General features: G+C 43.4%; 1 protein-coding gene across 1 annotated transcript in view; it reads right to left on the bottom strand.

Moving 5' to 3' along the window:
- Ttc27 (tetratricopeptide repeat domain 27) overlaps positions 1-12,911 on the bottom strand; it is a 120,013-nt gene that overhangs the window by 29,824 nt on the left and 77,278 nt on the right. Inside the window, exons 13-14 of the mRNA XM_038320546.1 lie at positions 12,608-12,835; positions 2,495-2,593 (exon numbers count right to left, since the gene is read on the bottom strand). Of these exons, the coding sequence (XP_038176474.1) occupies positions 2,495-2,593; positions 12,608-12,835 (327 nt within the window). The remainder of the gene's footprint in view (positions 1-2,494; positions 2,594-12,607; positions 12,836-12,911) is intronic.

The raw sequence follows: 12,911 nt of genomic DNA on the forward strand, positions 1-12,911 counted from the left end.
GAGAGAGGGAGGGAGGGAGGGAGGGAGGGAGGGAGGGAGGGAGGGAGGGAGGGGCAAGCTAGTTGGCAGTCTTAGAAAAAGGAGGAAAGAAAGCAGGTATTAGGTTTTCCACACCCATGGTGGTAATACCACAGTGCAGATCAAATGAAACCCATATCAACACCTCAGATACCGTTTATACGTTTCATTTATTATTTCATTTACTTAGTGTCTGCAGAAGTTGATGTTAAAATTTGACATGAAAATTTAAGGAACCCTGAATAACCAAAACAATCATGACAAAGAATATATATAATTGATTTTTGACCAGAATGACAAGAATATTCAGTGGGGACAAAATAGTCTTTTAAACAAGTGACTGATATTACTGGACATCCACAGGTAAAAGAAAGAAATGGAACCCTTCCTTACTCCGTACACAAAACTTCTTAAAAAGGTAAGGAGAGCACTGGAAATGTAGCTCAGTGGTAGAGCAGCGAATTCAAGCTCCAATAATGAAAGAAAAAAAATAAAGGATGAGGGGTTTCAGTCATCAGGGCCTTGCTCTGGCAATGAACTAGAAACAGAGGGGAAAGGACAGATGAGTTAGATGCCATCACTGGACTAGACAGGATCTTGAATTCAAGGTCAGCCAGCTTGAGCTGCACAGTGAGATCCAGGTCAGCACACACAATAACAAGAACTGGTCTCCAAAACTCCAGACTAAACAAACACAAAACATTTGAAGCTTCTAAGCCAACAAGATGGCTCTGTGGGTAAAAGTGCTTGCTGCATATAGGCCTGAGGTTCGGAACTGGATCCCCAGAACTCATGGAAAGAGAGAAGCAACTCCAGAGATTGTCCTCTGATCTTCACAAATGCCACACATGCACCATGCCCATACACATACAACACACACAAACACACAATAAAAATAAGGGCCGGAGAGAACCTCAGCAGGTAAAGGCATCTGACATCATGCCTGACAACCTCAGTTCCATTCCTGGACCCACATGGTGGAAGCAGGGGAATCTGGGACCCTCCTCTGACCTCCATGGACACTAGGCTTGCATGTGACGCCCACACATATGTGCAGGCAAAACACCCACACACATAAAATTTAAAATATTTGTAATTTTTTGCTTTAAATGGCACCATTAAGAAAGAGAAAGGGGCTGGAGGGATAGTCCTACAGTTAAGAGCCCTTATTGTTCTTGTAGAGGACCTAGATTTGATTCCTAGCACCCACACAGTGGCTCACACCACCTGTAACCCCAGACCAGGGGATCTGATGCCCTCTTCTGACCTCTTCTACATGCAAGCACCAGGTATACACATGGCACATGTACATACATACAGGCAAAGTATTTATATACACAAAATAATTTTTTTTAAAAAGTAAAAACACAAAGAATAGGATGGTGTTATCTACAATTCATAATGGCCTTATAATTAGAATACATAAAGAATTCTTACACCTCAACAATCAAAAACAAATTTTTAAGTGGACAAAGGATGTGAATAAACATTTCCCCATAGAAGACAATCAATCAGTAAATAAGCAAATACAAGGATATTTAACATAATTAGCCAGCCATCAAAGAAGCACAAACTGAAGTCAGGAGCTAGGACAAGCTACAACAAAAGGAGAAAGTAGCAGGTGTTGGCAAGGATGTTGAGAAACTTGGAATATAAAAAGGCCGTCTGGAAGTCTCCCACTTTATCCTCTAGGAAAGCACAAGTCCACCAGAAACTGGTAACCAAATGCTAATGGCAGAAGGATTCAGGAGGGCATCAAAGCAGAAAAGATCCAAATGCCATCGACTGATAAGTGGATACTGTGCTCTGCCCAAACAATGGAACATCACCTGTCAGGAAAAAGTTAATGGAGCGCTGATGTAGAATACAACACAGACGGCTGTAAAACACTGAGGTGAGTGGAAGAAGCCAGCCACTAAGTCCGCTTCTCTGAAACACCGGGACTGAAAATCTATAGAGACAGTGACTGTCTAGTACTGGAGAAGAGAAGATGGCGAGGAGGGAGGAATGGGGAGTGAGTCCTGATAGCAGCCAGGCTTCCTTTGGGGGAGGAGCTTTAAAAATGTACTAACTTTGTAACTCTAAATATACTGAAAAAAAATTAAAATCCTTAATTATTATTTTAAATAGCAACACCGTATGTGAGCTATCATTTCCACAAAGTTGTTGAACAGAAAGGGAGAGACGCCACATCATAACAATTGCCTTCTAGTGATGTAATTAGCATAGGAAGCATGCTCATAAATGATAAAAGACACAGGACACTGTGCCGTACTAGTCAGGCCAATCAAGCTTTAACTATGATATGATTCCCCAGGAAGTATTTTGACTGATAAACCATATCCCTTGAGTGTGCCCTTCCATCAGATCTATACTTCTACCACAAAAGCAGCTGGTACTCCGAGCTCGGCAGCACATTCAGATAACAGAAACGAACACAAAGGCACCGAAACAAACGAAGGCCGAACAAACTTACATCAGGCTCCAGGGTCACGCACCGCTGAAATGCCTTCGCTGAGCCCACGTAATCTTCCAAGGCCAAGTAGGCACAGCCTAGAGAAAACCAGACCCCAAGCTGCAAAGATACAAAAGTCAAAGGTAATCAGACACATAAACATATTTAGAGGATACAATCTGAACATATTTAAGATACTATCAAAGAACACACTCCTATACAGAATTCAGAACTACATTTTAATTGCCTTGTATTGAGTTTAAATGTAGGAAACCCAGTGAAATCAAAATTTACCACGAATTTCAAAGCTAATATAATAATGAAAGCATGTACAGTATTAATATTATTCACAACTGATCAAGGCACCACAAACACAAGGACAGAGTTCTGCTCTCATCCTCCATTCCCTCAGATAACCTCCCTGGCAGGTTTCTGTGTAGGCACATCTGCCAAAAAAACTTGGAAGAGATAGGGTAAGAATCAGGCTGAGATTTGGAAAACAGGTAATTACAGAAGCATTCTATTCAATGCAGAGTTTCCTTAAAATTCAATAGAACCTGTCAGAAGGAGCTGTAGGTGGTAAAAATTCAATGGCATTAGTCAGAAATGTACTGATTATGAGCTGAGTTTGTTTTCCTCTCAGTCACAAAGCCAGTGGTGGATGGTCGCCTACTTTCCTACAGACTGAACACAAAGGCAGGAGAGCAGTGGGAAAGGAAATGAAATACTCAGCATCTGGCCCTGCCTTCCTGTGCCTTCAGAGGAGGAGCTACCTCCAAGTCCCTCTTCCCTAACCAGTCCCACAAAAACCTGGTCAGTAAGGAGGGCAGAGGCCTCTTTAAACAGATAAAGATTTTTAGCTGATAGTTAGAAAGCTTCCAAGGCAAATACCCTCAGGCAATTTAACACTTCACTCTGAATGCACAGAGTCTATAAATAACCAGCAAAGCCTTTCTGCAGAACAGACCTCGATGGAGGCTAGGTGAAGGCTACAGAGACAGGAGTGCGTCTGGGGGGAGGAGGAGCAAAGAGACTTGCTGGAAACCAGCTTGCTGCCCTGAACCATGGGACTTCAAGGTGAAACAGCTTACCACTTGGTTTTCACCTGGTTTTTCTATAAACAGAATGAAAAGAACCATTCAAGGCACCAAAACACATTCCCTGAACATGACACACTCTAAAAGGACCCCCAAACAAGTTCAAAGTTTTGAAACCTCCATGCTGTGCTTCATCAGTTCTCGGGTACAGCCTTGTTTTTAACATCTCTGAAACGAAGATATATCTGGGTTTTTATTTGTTTGCTTGACTTTGGTTCTGGTTAATTACACAGGTCCCATTCTGCAGCCCAAACTGATATCTAACTCAAGGATCCTCCTGCCCCAGCGCCTCAGGTGCCAGGGTCACTGGCACACATTAACACAGCCCGACTCCTCATGGATTTTACCAGCAGCCGTTTCGTTCTATACAAAGTGGTACTTAGAATGCAAGGGTCCCTTCCCAGACAGCAGGTTAGAGACAATGAACCCTAAATCACTTGGAATGAAGACTATCTCATTGCATTCTGGGACTAAGTTAGGAACATTGCAAACTGCCTTCAAGGGTCTCAAAATGTCTGGGCCTCAGCTGCCAAAAATACCAAATTCTCTTCCCCACATGTTGATATAAAAAAAAAGAGTCTGTATAAAATCAAGATACAAATGAAAAACCTTATTTTTCAATCCACCAGAAAAGATTAAGAAATACTGCAAATAACAGCACTTATGATATAGCTCTAACCCACACTGGTCTGATGAGGATTATTATTTACTTTTAAGTTTTAAAGACCAGTTAATGCCTTATACTCAGTATCTTAAATTTTTTAATGAAAATTTAGACAGATGACTTCATCTAATATAAAGTATTAATATGGTTCTTGTGTCCTTTACCTATGGTTATTTTTTTGAAGTTGTTTGAATAATTTGCATGGAGTGAAAGTCCCACGGTCAGTTACCTGCTAGCTGGCGTCTATCATCGCCAGGTAACCATGGAGGAGGGAGAGCCCTTTAGGCATCCTGTGAAGATCCCATTTTTAAACTACAGGGTCTCCCCGCTGCTTGTGGTTGACCTGCTGAACCATTTTGATTTTTTATTTCTTAACTGAGGGCTTTAGAATTTGAAAAATTGTGGACAATCCTTGGCACTTCTTTCACTTACCTTGAAGTTATTACTTAAACTAGCACTATCAGTAATGACCCGTGAGAGGTCTCAGCAAGCCATAGCACTGGCCCCACAAGCCTGCAGGCTGGCTAGCCTGACATGTTCAAAGGAACAGTGACAAGAGACCGTACCTCAACAAGATGAAGGGACAGACTTGAAGCTGCCTGCTGACCCACACATACATGCAGTGTTAGTCACACATGCATGTGCAAGCACACACACCAATCCAATACATATGCAATAAATCAAGAGACCTCAGAAACTTCTCACAGAAGTCCCCAAAGCACAGCTGAATCTTTAAGCTCCAAGATCACTATTATTTAGCCCAGAGCTGTTGCGTGGGTAGGTGAGTAGCTTCGTTACATGTCCTGGTGGCTACACTTTACAAGTTTATTTTAATAATATTTAATCCTATATACACAAGATGAGATTGCTTCAACGTGTTATTAAATATAGAAAATGCTTGAGATGTGTACCCAGGACTTGCAGCCTTGCCTCCAGCAGATGACCGGCCACTGTCTCTGCCCTTAGGAGTAAACTCAGGCCTGGCTAAGGGACCATGGCTCAGGAGGCAGGAAGGTGAGCTCACCTTAAACCATGCTAAGGAAACTGGCAGAGTAAGGAGCCCTTTGATGAGTCATGAAATTCCCTTCCTGCCTCCTGGCCCAATCCAGAGCCCCTGGAGGATCTGCAGAGGTGCCCACCTTTCTAAGTAGAAACATGCAGCCTTCTCTTTTTCTCTCTTGACTCTTTAGGGTGCTGGTCAGATCCTAAATATGCTTTTTCTAGAGCTTTAAGCTTCCTTATTCTTTCTCTAAACACCACCCCCACCCTACCATGCGGCTGCCTGTCACCATGTGTGTCCTGTGTGTCACCTCCATGCCAGCTTAACTCAAAGGACAAATTTTTTTCCTTCTCTCCCCCAGGCAGCTGCTAAGATTTACAGCTTGCACGCTCTGGAAGTTTTCTTTTGAATGCTAAAAACACTGTGCTCAATTTTCCATTTGAGTCTATTCTTAAATTATTTTACTAACGGGCTGAACATCAAGAGAGGACCCCAGTGTCCCCAGTACCTTAAGGTGACACTGGCAGTACCCCCAAATTTCTGGTAACCACAGTATGTATTATCTTTGCCTAGCCACATTCAACCCAGCCCTTCATATACTAGAACCACTCCTGTTCCCTCTCTCTAGTCAAATAATTTCACTTAACGAGCAGCTATTAAACATGACAGGCATTGACATTGTGAGCTTCCATCATACTTCATGTCTTCCTCACAAAACTCTGCTAGGCAATGTCACCCAATAAGGAAACGCTGAATGAGCAGGAGCTATGCAACCACATTAGTGCTACTGCAAAGTCCACATCCTTTCCACTTAGCCATACTGCCTCCTAATACTCCACCTCACCCACAATGACCCACCTGTCACCAGATAACATGTACTGGAACACCCAATGTGTAGGAGCCAATACAGAAACACAAAAGCAGACACTGCTTATTTTGGATAAAATGATGCCTGTATTTAAACGATTGTTTAAGTGTTTTAAATATATTTTTTAAAGAACGTGAACATGATCTGCTAGATTTTCCCGCCCAGAGCCACACAGGGTACAACAGACATGAGAAGATGGCTGATTCAGGGGTTCTGAGCACCTCTGCGGCTCCAGTTGTAATACCAAACCTCCGCTCACCCCTGGGTATTGAAGGAGGTGGTGGGGGTGACAGGCTAAAATTCCAAAGCTCTGGGACTCCCCAGAAGTGAAAGGGTTCAGAGGTCCACTGGCGCCATCTGGTGGTGGGAAAAACACACTGGCCATAAGAAGAGCCTTCAGAACCCGCGCGTGGGTTTGAAGAGCTACAAGAGGAATTCATTCAGTTGGAGGCCTTAGACATCAACTCAAAAGAAGCCAAGAGAAAAACATGACCTAAAGAGAAGGCAGTTTCAATAATCAAGGTTCACACTTTTCTAAGTCCCTTTGAGATCAACGGGTCTGCATCTGTGTCGCGTGTGCTAACGGTTAACAGAATCTAGCCCTAAAAGCACACCCATTTTCCATTCTCTGCCTTCTACTTCTCTAGCTCAGTCCCATGGCACAAATGCAAACCGGCTGTCAATGCAGGTCATCAAACAGGAAGCATCCTTGGCCAAAATCCAAGATCACCACTGTTTGATAGTGCCTTTTTCTATCCTAGATTCTCCCCACTGAGGGTGCACAAGCTCTCACCGGTCAGCATCACTGTCTCCTGAAGGGGCAGTTTCCTCCCTCGGTTTCCTTTTACTGCAGGCTACTTCTTTTAAGGCTGTTTCTCTTCTTGCTGTTTGGCTCTGTTACAGCTGTTCTGTTATTTGTGTATTCTTTCCAAAATACTTAACAGTACGTTTGAGTCACGTGCACCTGACACTCTCCTGGTAGGTTTATCTTCCTGTGGGGCTACAGATAACGGTTTAACAAACAAGCTGACTGGTCAACAGCTGAACAGGATAAAGTTGGGCAGGAAAGCCAAGCTGAGAATAATGGGATGAGGAAGGGCAAAATCAGGAGTCACCAGCCAGCCGCAGAGGGAGCAGGAAATGAACATGCCATGCTAATAAAGGTACCACCGCATAGCAAAGAGCAAATAAGGAATATGCGTTAACAAAGTATTAAGCTAGTTAATAATAATCCTGAGCTATTGGCCAAGAATTTATAATTAATATAAGCCTCTGTGTGGTAATTTGAGAGTGGCTGTGGGACAGGAAAACTCCACCTACAGACAGCTTTCTAGTCAATCAGGACTCCAACTCATGGAATAGTGCTGCCCACCTAAACTAACCTAACCTAATTTAGATAATCCCTCACAGATGTGCCCAGAGACTGGGCTCCTAGGTGAGTCTAGACCCTGTCAAGTTGACAATCCATACTAGACATCACGGTTCTGTTAATAGATTAGATGTAACTCCAGAGCTATGAGGGGCTGGCATTAAGAAGCAAGGTGGTGGCGGGTGGACTAAGAAGAGCAGCCCAGAAGTTGGATTTAAAGTAATGAATGTGGAGACTGAGAATGTAACTAGATGCAGGAGTCTGGACAAGAAAAGAAAACTTGGGGAACTATCAGCTGCAGACAATCGTTAAAGCTATGGAGTTATCTGAAGTCAAGGCAGTAGCTGCAGAGACAAAACCCAAGGACTAATTAAAGCCTTAGGCCCTCAGGAGTCAGCAAAGGAGATTGAGAAGGAATGGCCACTAAGGCAGGAGGAAACTGACCGTGCTGGCGTGTTACAAAAGACTGGGACTCTGAGATTGCACTTCACAGGTTTGAGGTTCCCGGCACTCAGCAATGAGGCTGCAGCAGGCTAAGATAGAGAATTCCTTTTCCCAGCTCATACAGAGTCTACGGGAGGTACCCTCGGCAGAGGCTACTACAACTGCTGGACTCAGCTCAGTTATCTAGAAAAGCAAATTTAAAGTACAATACTAAAGTTGGGCTTTACAACCTCTGAAAGAGTGATTTAAATTAGGGTACCAGAGTGCTACTGACATGATAGGCCAGCAAAAATTAGTATAGATAGCATAGCTATGCTGTGCATTATGGGTACCTTTTTCCCTGCAACTCTGGTATCTCTCCCTTTCAGAAACCAAATAGCACATACCTTCACTTCCCCATTATGAAAACCAAAATTACCAGAAATTACATAATCACATGCAGTTGGAATAGCTGAGTTGGTACAGCTGCCAACGCAAACCAACTCCAAAGTTATATACTAAGCATTTGGGGGGCCAAGTAATACCCGTTGACTTCAGTAGATTGACTGTATGTGAATGTATCCTATTCTTCTCCAGAATGCTACCTGCCACCAGGTTTGGAGGAGACTAACTGTATGCAGTATTCAGAGTGGGAAAGCAAGCAGTGAGCTCAACCTGTCAATATGCACACGCACATGCGCGCACACACACGAGTGCACACACACACACACACACACCTTAAACACCCCTTTTGTTTGAAAATACCATAATAAAACCTAATTTTTCTAAAGCTAATTTTAAAAAAGCATTATCTGGTTTTTGTTTTGTTTTCTGTTTGTTTTCGGTATAAAAGACTACCAGGTCTATCTTTTTGGCACACTCATTTTCATACCATTTCAGCACTATCCATAATAGGCAAGAGGTGGGAGCAATCTGAGTCTCCACCCAACGAGCAGGCAAACAGAAGGGATTCTCACATCTACTGTAGCACAGAGGAACCCTGAGGGCACTCCTGAAATAAACCAGTCATCAAAGACAAATACTGCAGTGGGAAGAGAGCTCAGAAGTTAAGAGCACTGACTGCTCTGGAGATGGCCAGGATTAGGGTCCCAGTACCCACAGGTTAGCTCACAAATGTCTGTTATCCCAGTTCTAGGGGATCCAACACTGGCTTCTGGCCTCTGAGGGCACTACAACATGTGATGTACTTATACATACGCAAGCCAAACACCCATACACATAAGAAAAAAGAGACAAATACTGAATGGCTCTGCTCTTATAAGTATGTAGAACAGTTAAATCCAGAAGAAGGGAAGCAAATGGTGGCTGCCGGATGTTGAAAGGAAGGGGAAATGGGCACTCGCCAATGGACTTCAGAATCCCAGCTTCACAAAATAAAAGTCTGTGGAGCCCCGTTGCCAATCTTAAACCAGGACTATCCCTAGCAGCAGCCCGTGAGCTGTGTGAACTCTAGGATGGCTATAGATGTGGCCTGACGCAAACATCATACACTTACTTAAAGCACTATGGGATTTTTTTTATGATGTGTTTGGAACGTGATTCCATGGTTCTTGAGTGTGAACTCTAACTCACCAGGCTGCACTGCAATATCACACGAAGTTAAGTATGCACACACACTTCCTCTTTGGGTGGATGACAACACTGGAGCCACACATACGGCTTAACTTGCCGACTGTATCCATGACACCGAGGAAACGGCTTTTAGTGCCATTCAAGGCACAGCTAAAGAAATGTATACGAAGTAGTAAAGTGGAGTGTTACGGTGATCCTCTTTGATCTGGCTCAAAGAGAATCAGCATATCTGGCTAATTGCTTGGGGTGTCCTGCAGATGGTAGGCAAAAATCAAGGTCTCAGAAAATTAATATTAGATGATACAATTACTGCCCCCAAACTCACATTCAATGAAGCATCACTGCACAGTATATCAAGAAAATGTATAGTCAAAAGCATTAAAAATGGGTAATAGCTGCCGGGTGGTGGCAGAATACAGAAAGGCAGAAGCAGGCAAATCTCTGAGTTCAAGGCTGCCTGGTCTACAGAGTGAGTCCCAAGACAGCCAGAGTCACACAGAGAAACCTTGTCTCAAATAAATAAATAAATAAACAAACAAAACAAACAAGCAGACAACGACAACACAAATGGGCAACAACATATAAACTGCTACCAAGATTGTGAATTTCATAAGGGACAAGAGATTAAATCATCAATTACAGGAATTCCTTAAAACTGCCCAGGCTCTTTTTAACAAAACAAAGAGGGGAAGGTCTAGGCAACATCACTACTTTTCAGGAATAAGATGACTAAATCAAAGTCAAATATCAAAAAGATTTCATGATTTTCAACTCACCATCATGTTGCTTGTAGTTATCAAAACAAAAGTTACCAGAACTTGACAACAAAACCCAGCTCATAGACTTGCCATTTTCCATTTAGCCACTCACTTAAATGAGTTAAGCATGTTTCTTTGCGGCAAAACCAATGTATCGAGCTGCAAGTATGGCAAGTTCAGATTAAGGCAGACAATTTTAGCATCCTGACACATGGGCTAAATACTATCCTGCGAACCAAATATGTAGCTTTGCTTCTCAATTTGACACAGAATTTAAACACAGATTTTGGGATTTCCATGAAAACAGTATCTTGGTATATTCAGGACTCCATTTTCAATTGGCATGAATCTATGTAACCTGCCAACTTACACATAAAGCTGCAACCTAACATTCATCTTAAAGAAAAAAAATGTGACCATGTGTTTTCCCGGCTCTTAAACACCATGAATTACTCATGTCATCGATGGCAACCTAGATTTGTGAGCAACTACTTTACAAACCGTTTTTAGATGTATTTATTTCATGTGCATGAGTGTTTTGCCTGCCTGTATGTAAGTGCACCATGCGTATGGCTGGTGCCTGAGGAGGTCAGAGGAAGGTATCGGGTCCCCTGGAACTGGAGTTACGGATGGCTGCTAGGAACCGAACCAGTTCTCAGCAAGAGCACTGTGTTCCTGATAGCTGAGCAACTGTTCTCACCAACGCACACTTAGAGTCCCATGAGAACCAAGCTGTCTGATGAGCACTTAGAGCTAACCAAGAACTGCAACTGCTTCCACCAAACCAGAGACTTGTTCTCATAGTGTTCATCATTGCTTGTGGATTTAATGTGTGGTGTAAGGAAGTTCTTCTCCATCTCGTGTGACCCTGAGGAACCAAAGGTCAGCCTCCCCTATGCTAGACAAATTGATGTTTTCAGTGTAAAAGACACTTCCTGCGTCTGCTGTCTACACACAGGCAAGGGGTGGAAGTCTCCACCTGATGGAGGAGAGTTATCTGTCTATGTTTCTTTCATTGGTTAATTAATAAAGAAAACTGCCTTAGCCCTTTAAGAGAACAGAAAATTAGGTAGGCGGAGTAGACAGAACAGAATGCTGGGTAGCAGGAGTGGGGAGACGCTTCAGGCATTCGCCATAGTGAGTCGCCATGATTCTCCTCTCTGAGATGGACACAGGTTAAGATCTCTCCTGGTAAGCCACACCTCGTGGTGCTACACGGATTACTAAATATGGGTTAAAGGAAGATGTGAGAATTAACCAATAAGAGGCTACAGATAATGGGCCAGGCAGTGTTTAAAAGAATACAGTTTCCGTGTAATTATTTTGGGCAAAGCTAGCCGGTTGGCGGGACACAGCCCGCCGCTTCCTTCTACATCCACCAGATGAATTATTCAAACCAGTGTGCATGTGCAGGTGCCAGGACCAGTGAAATGAGAGCAAATACAAAGTCTGACACAGAGAGAGAAGACGGTCTCTCATCCAGTCACTTCACCTGATGGGGAAGCTCAGCCAATCACATCTGGCTAGAGTGTGGCTGCCTGAAGCCCAGGTAGAAAAACAGGGGTAGATAGGTGCGTGCTCTCTCTATGTGGTGCTCGCTAGACCATTTTGGATTTCAGACCTTCCACTCTTGTAGCATGAGTTCCCCCCTTTTTCAATTATTAAATTATATCTATCTGTTGTTCTTGAGCTGGTCTGGTTATTTATCGTACCGACCGAATACATCAACATTCACCAGCTGAGAATCATTGGGTACCAATAAGGTGGATCTCCCCTTAGAGACAGAACCTCTCCTGCAGATTTACCAGCAAGTTCAGGAGCTAGACACCTTTTGCATTAATTTTTTCAAATCTTATAAAGTTGTTCATGTGGGGCTGGAGAGATGGCTCCCATCAGTAAAGTGTTCAAGCTCGAGGGCCTGAGTTTGATTCTCAGAACCCACGTAAAAAACTACCTTTCTAATGCCAGCACTGTAAAAACACAGAGAGCAGGATCCCGGCTCAACGGTAGTCCACACAGACAGCACAAACAGCAGGATCCCCGGCTCAACGGCAGTCTGCACAGACAGCACAGACAGCAGGATCCCGGCTCAACGGCAGTCCACACTGCCTGTTTAGTGGGCTCTGAACGAATGAGAGAACAAGGACAGCAGCTCCCGAGGACTGACGCCTGCTGCTGTCCTTTGTCCTCCCACAGGCCCAAAGGCAAATGCACCTGCATACATATCTACAGAAAATATATTTTCAATGTTCTGATCTATTTGCGCGTGTATAAATCTAGACATTTTCTCCTTGAATGATCAATAGTGCCTTCTACAAGTTACTGTATTTATTGAAGAACCGGAGGCTTATTGAGGTCTCACCTGCATGGGATTGATTTTCACTGAGCGTTCAAAGCACTCCACACATTCCCGAAACTCCTTGTTCCGAAGGTGGAGGAGGGCTTTGGAGCGCTGGGCACGAGCACTTCGGTGTCGCGACAGCTCCCAGGCCTTGTCGTAGCAGGAGTGGTCTTGAAGGACATCTCCAAGCAAGCAGTATAAACTCGGTGTTGCCTTTTTCTCCAGTTCTCGCCTAAGAATTTCTTCTGCCTGGGAACAACAACAAAAACAGTAAAATCACTTATTTGTGACTGGCTGCTATTTTTAGTACACGCACAACTTTTAT

Source organism: Arvicola amphibius, chromosome 2 (genome assembly GCF_903992535.2).
Source record: "Arvicola amphibius chromosome 2, mArvAmp1.2, whole genome shotgun sequence".
NCBI classification, from domain to species: Eukaryota; Metazoa; Chordata; class Mammalia; order Rodentia; family Cricetidae; genus Arvicola; species Arvicola amphibius.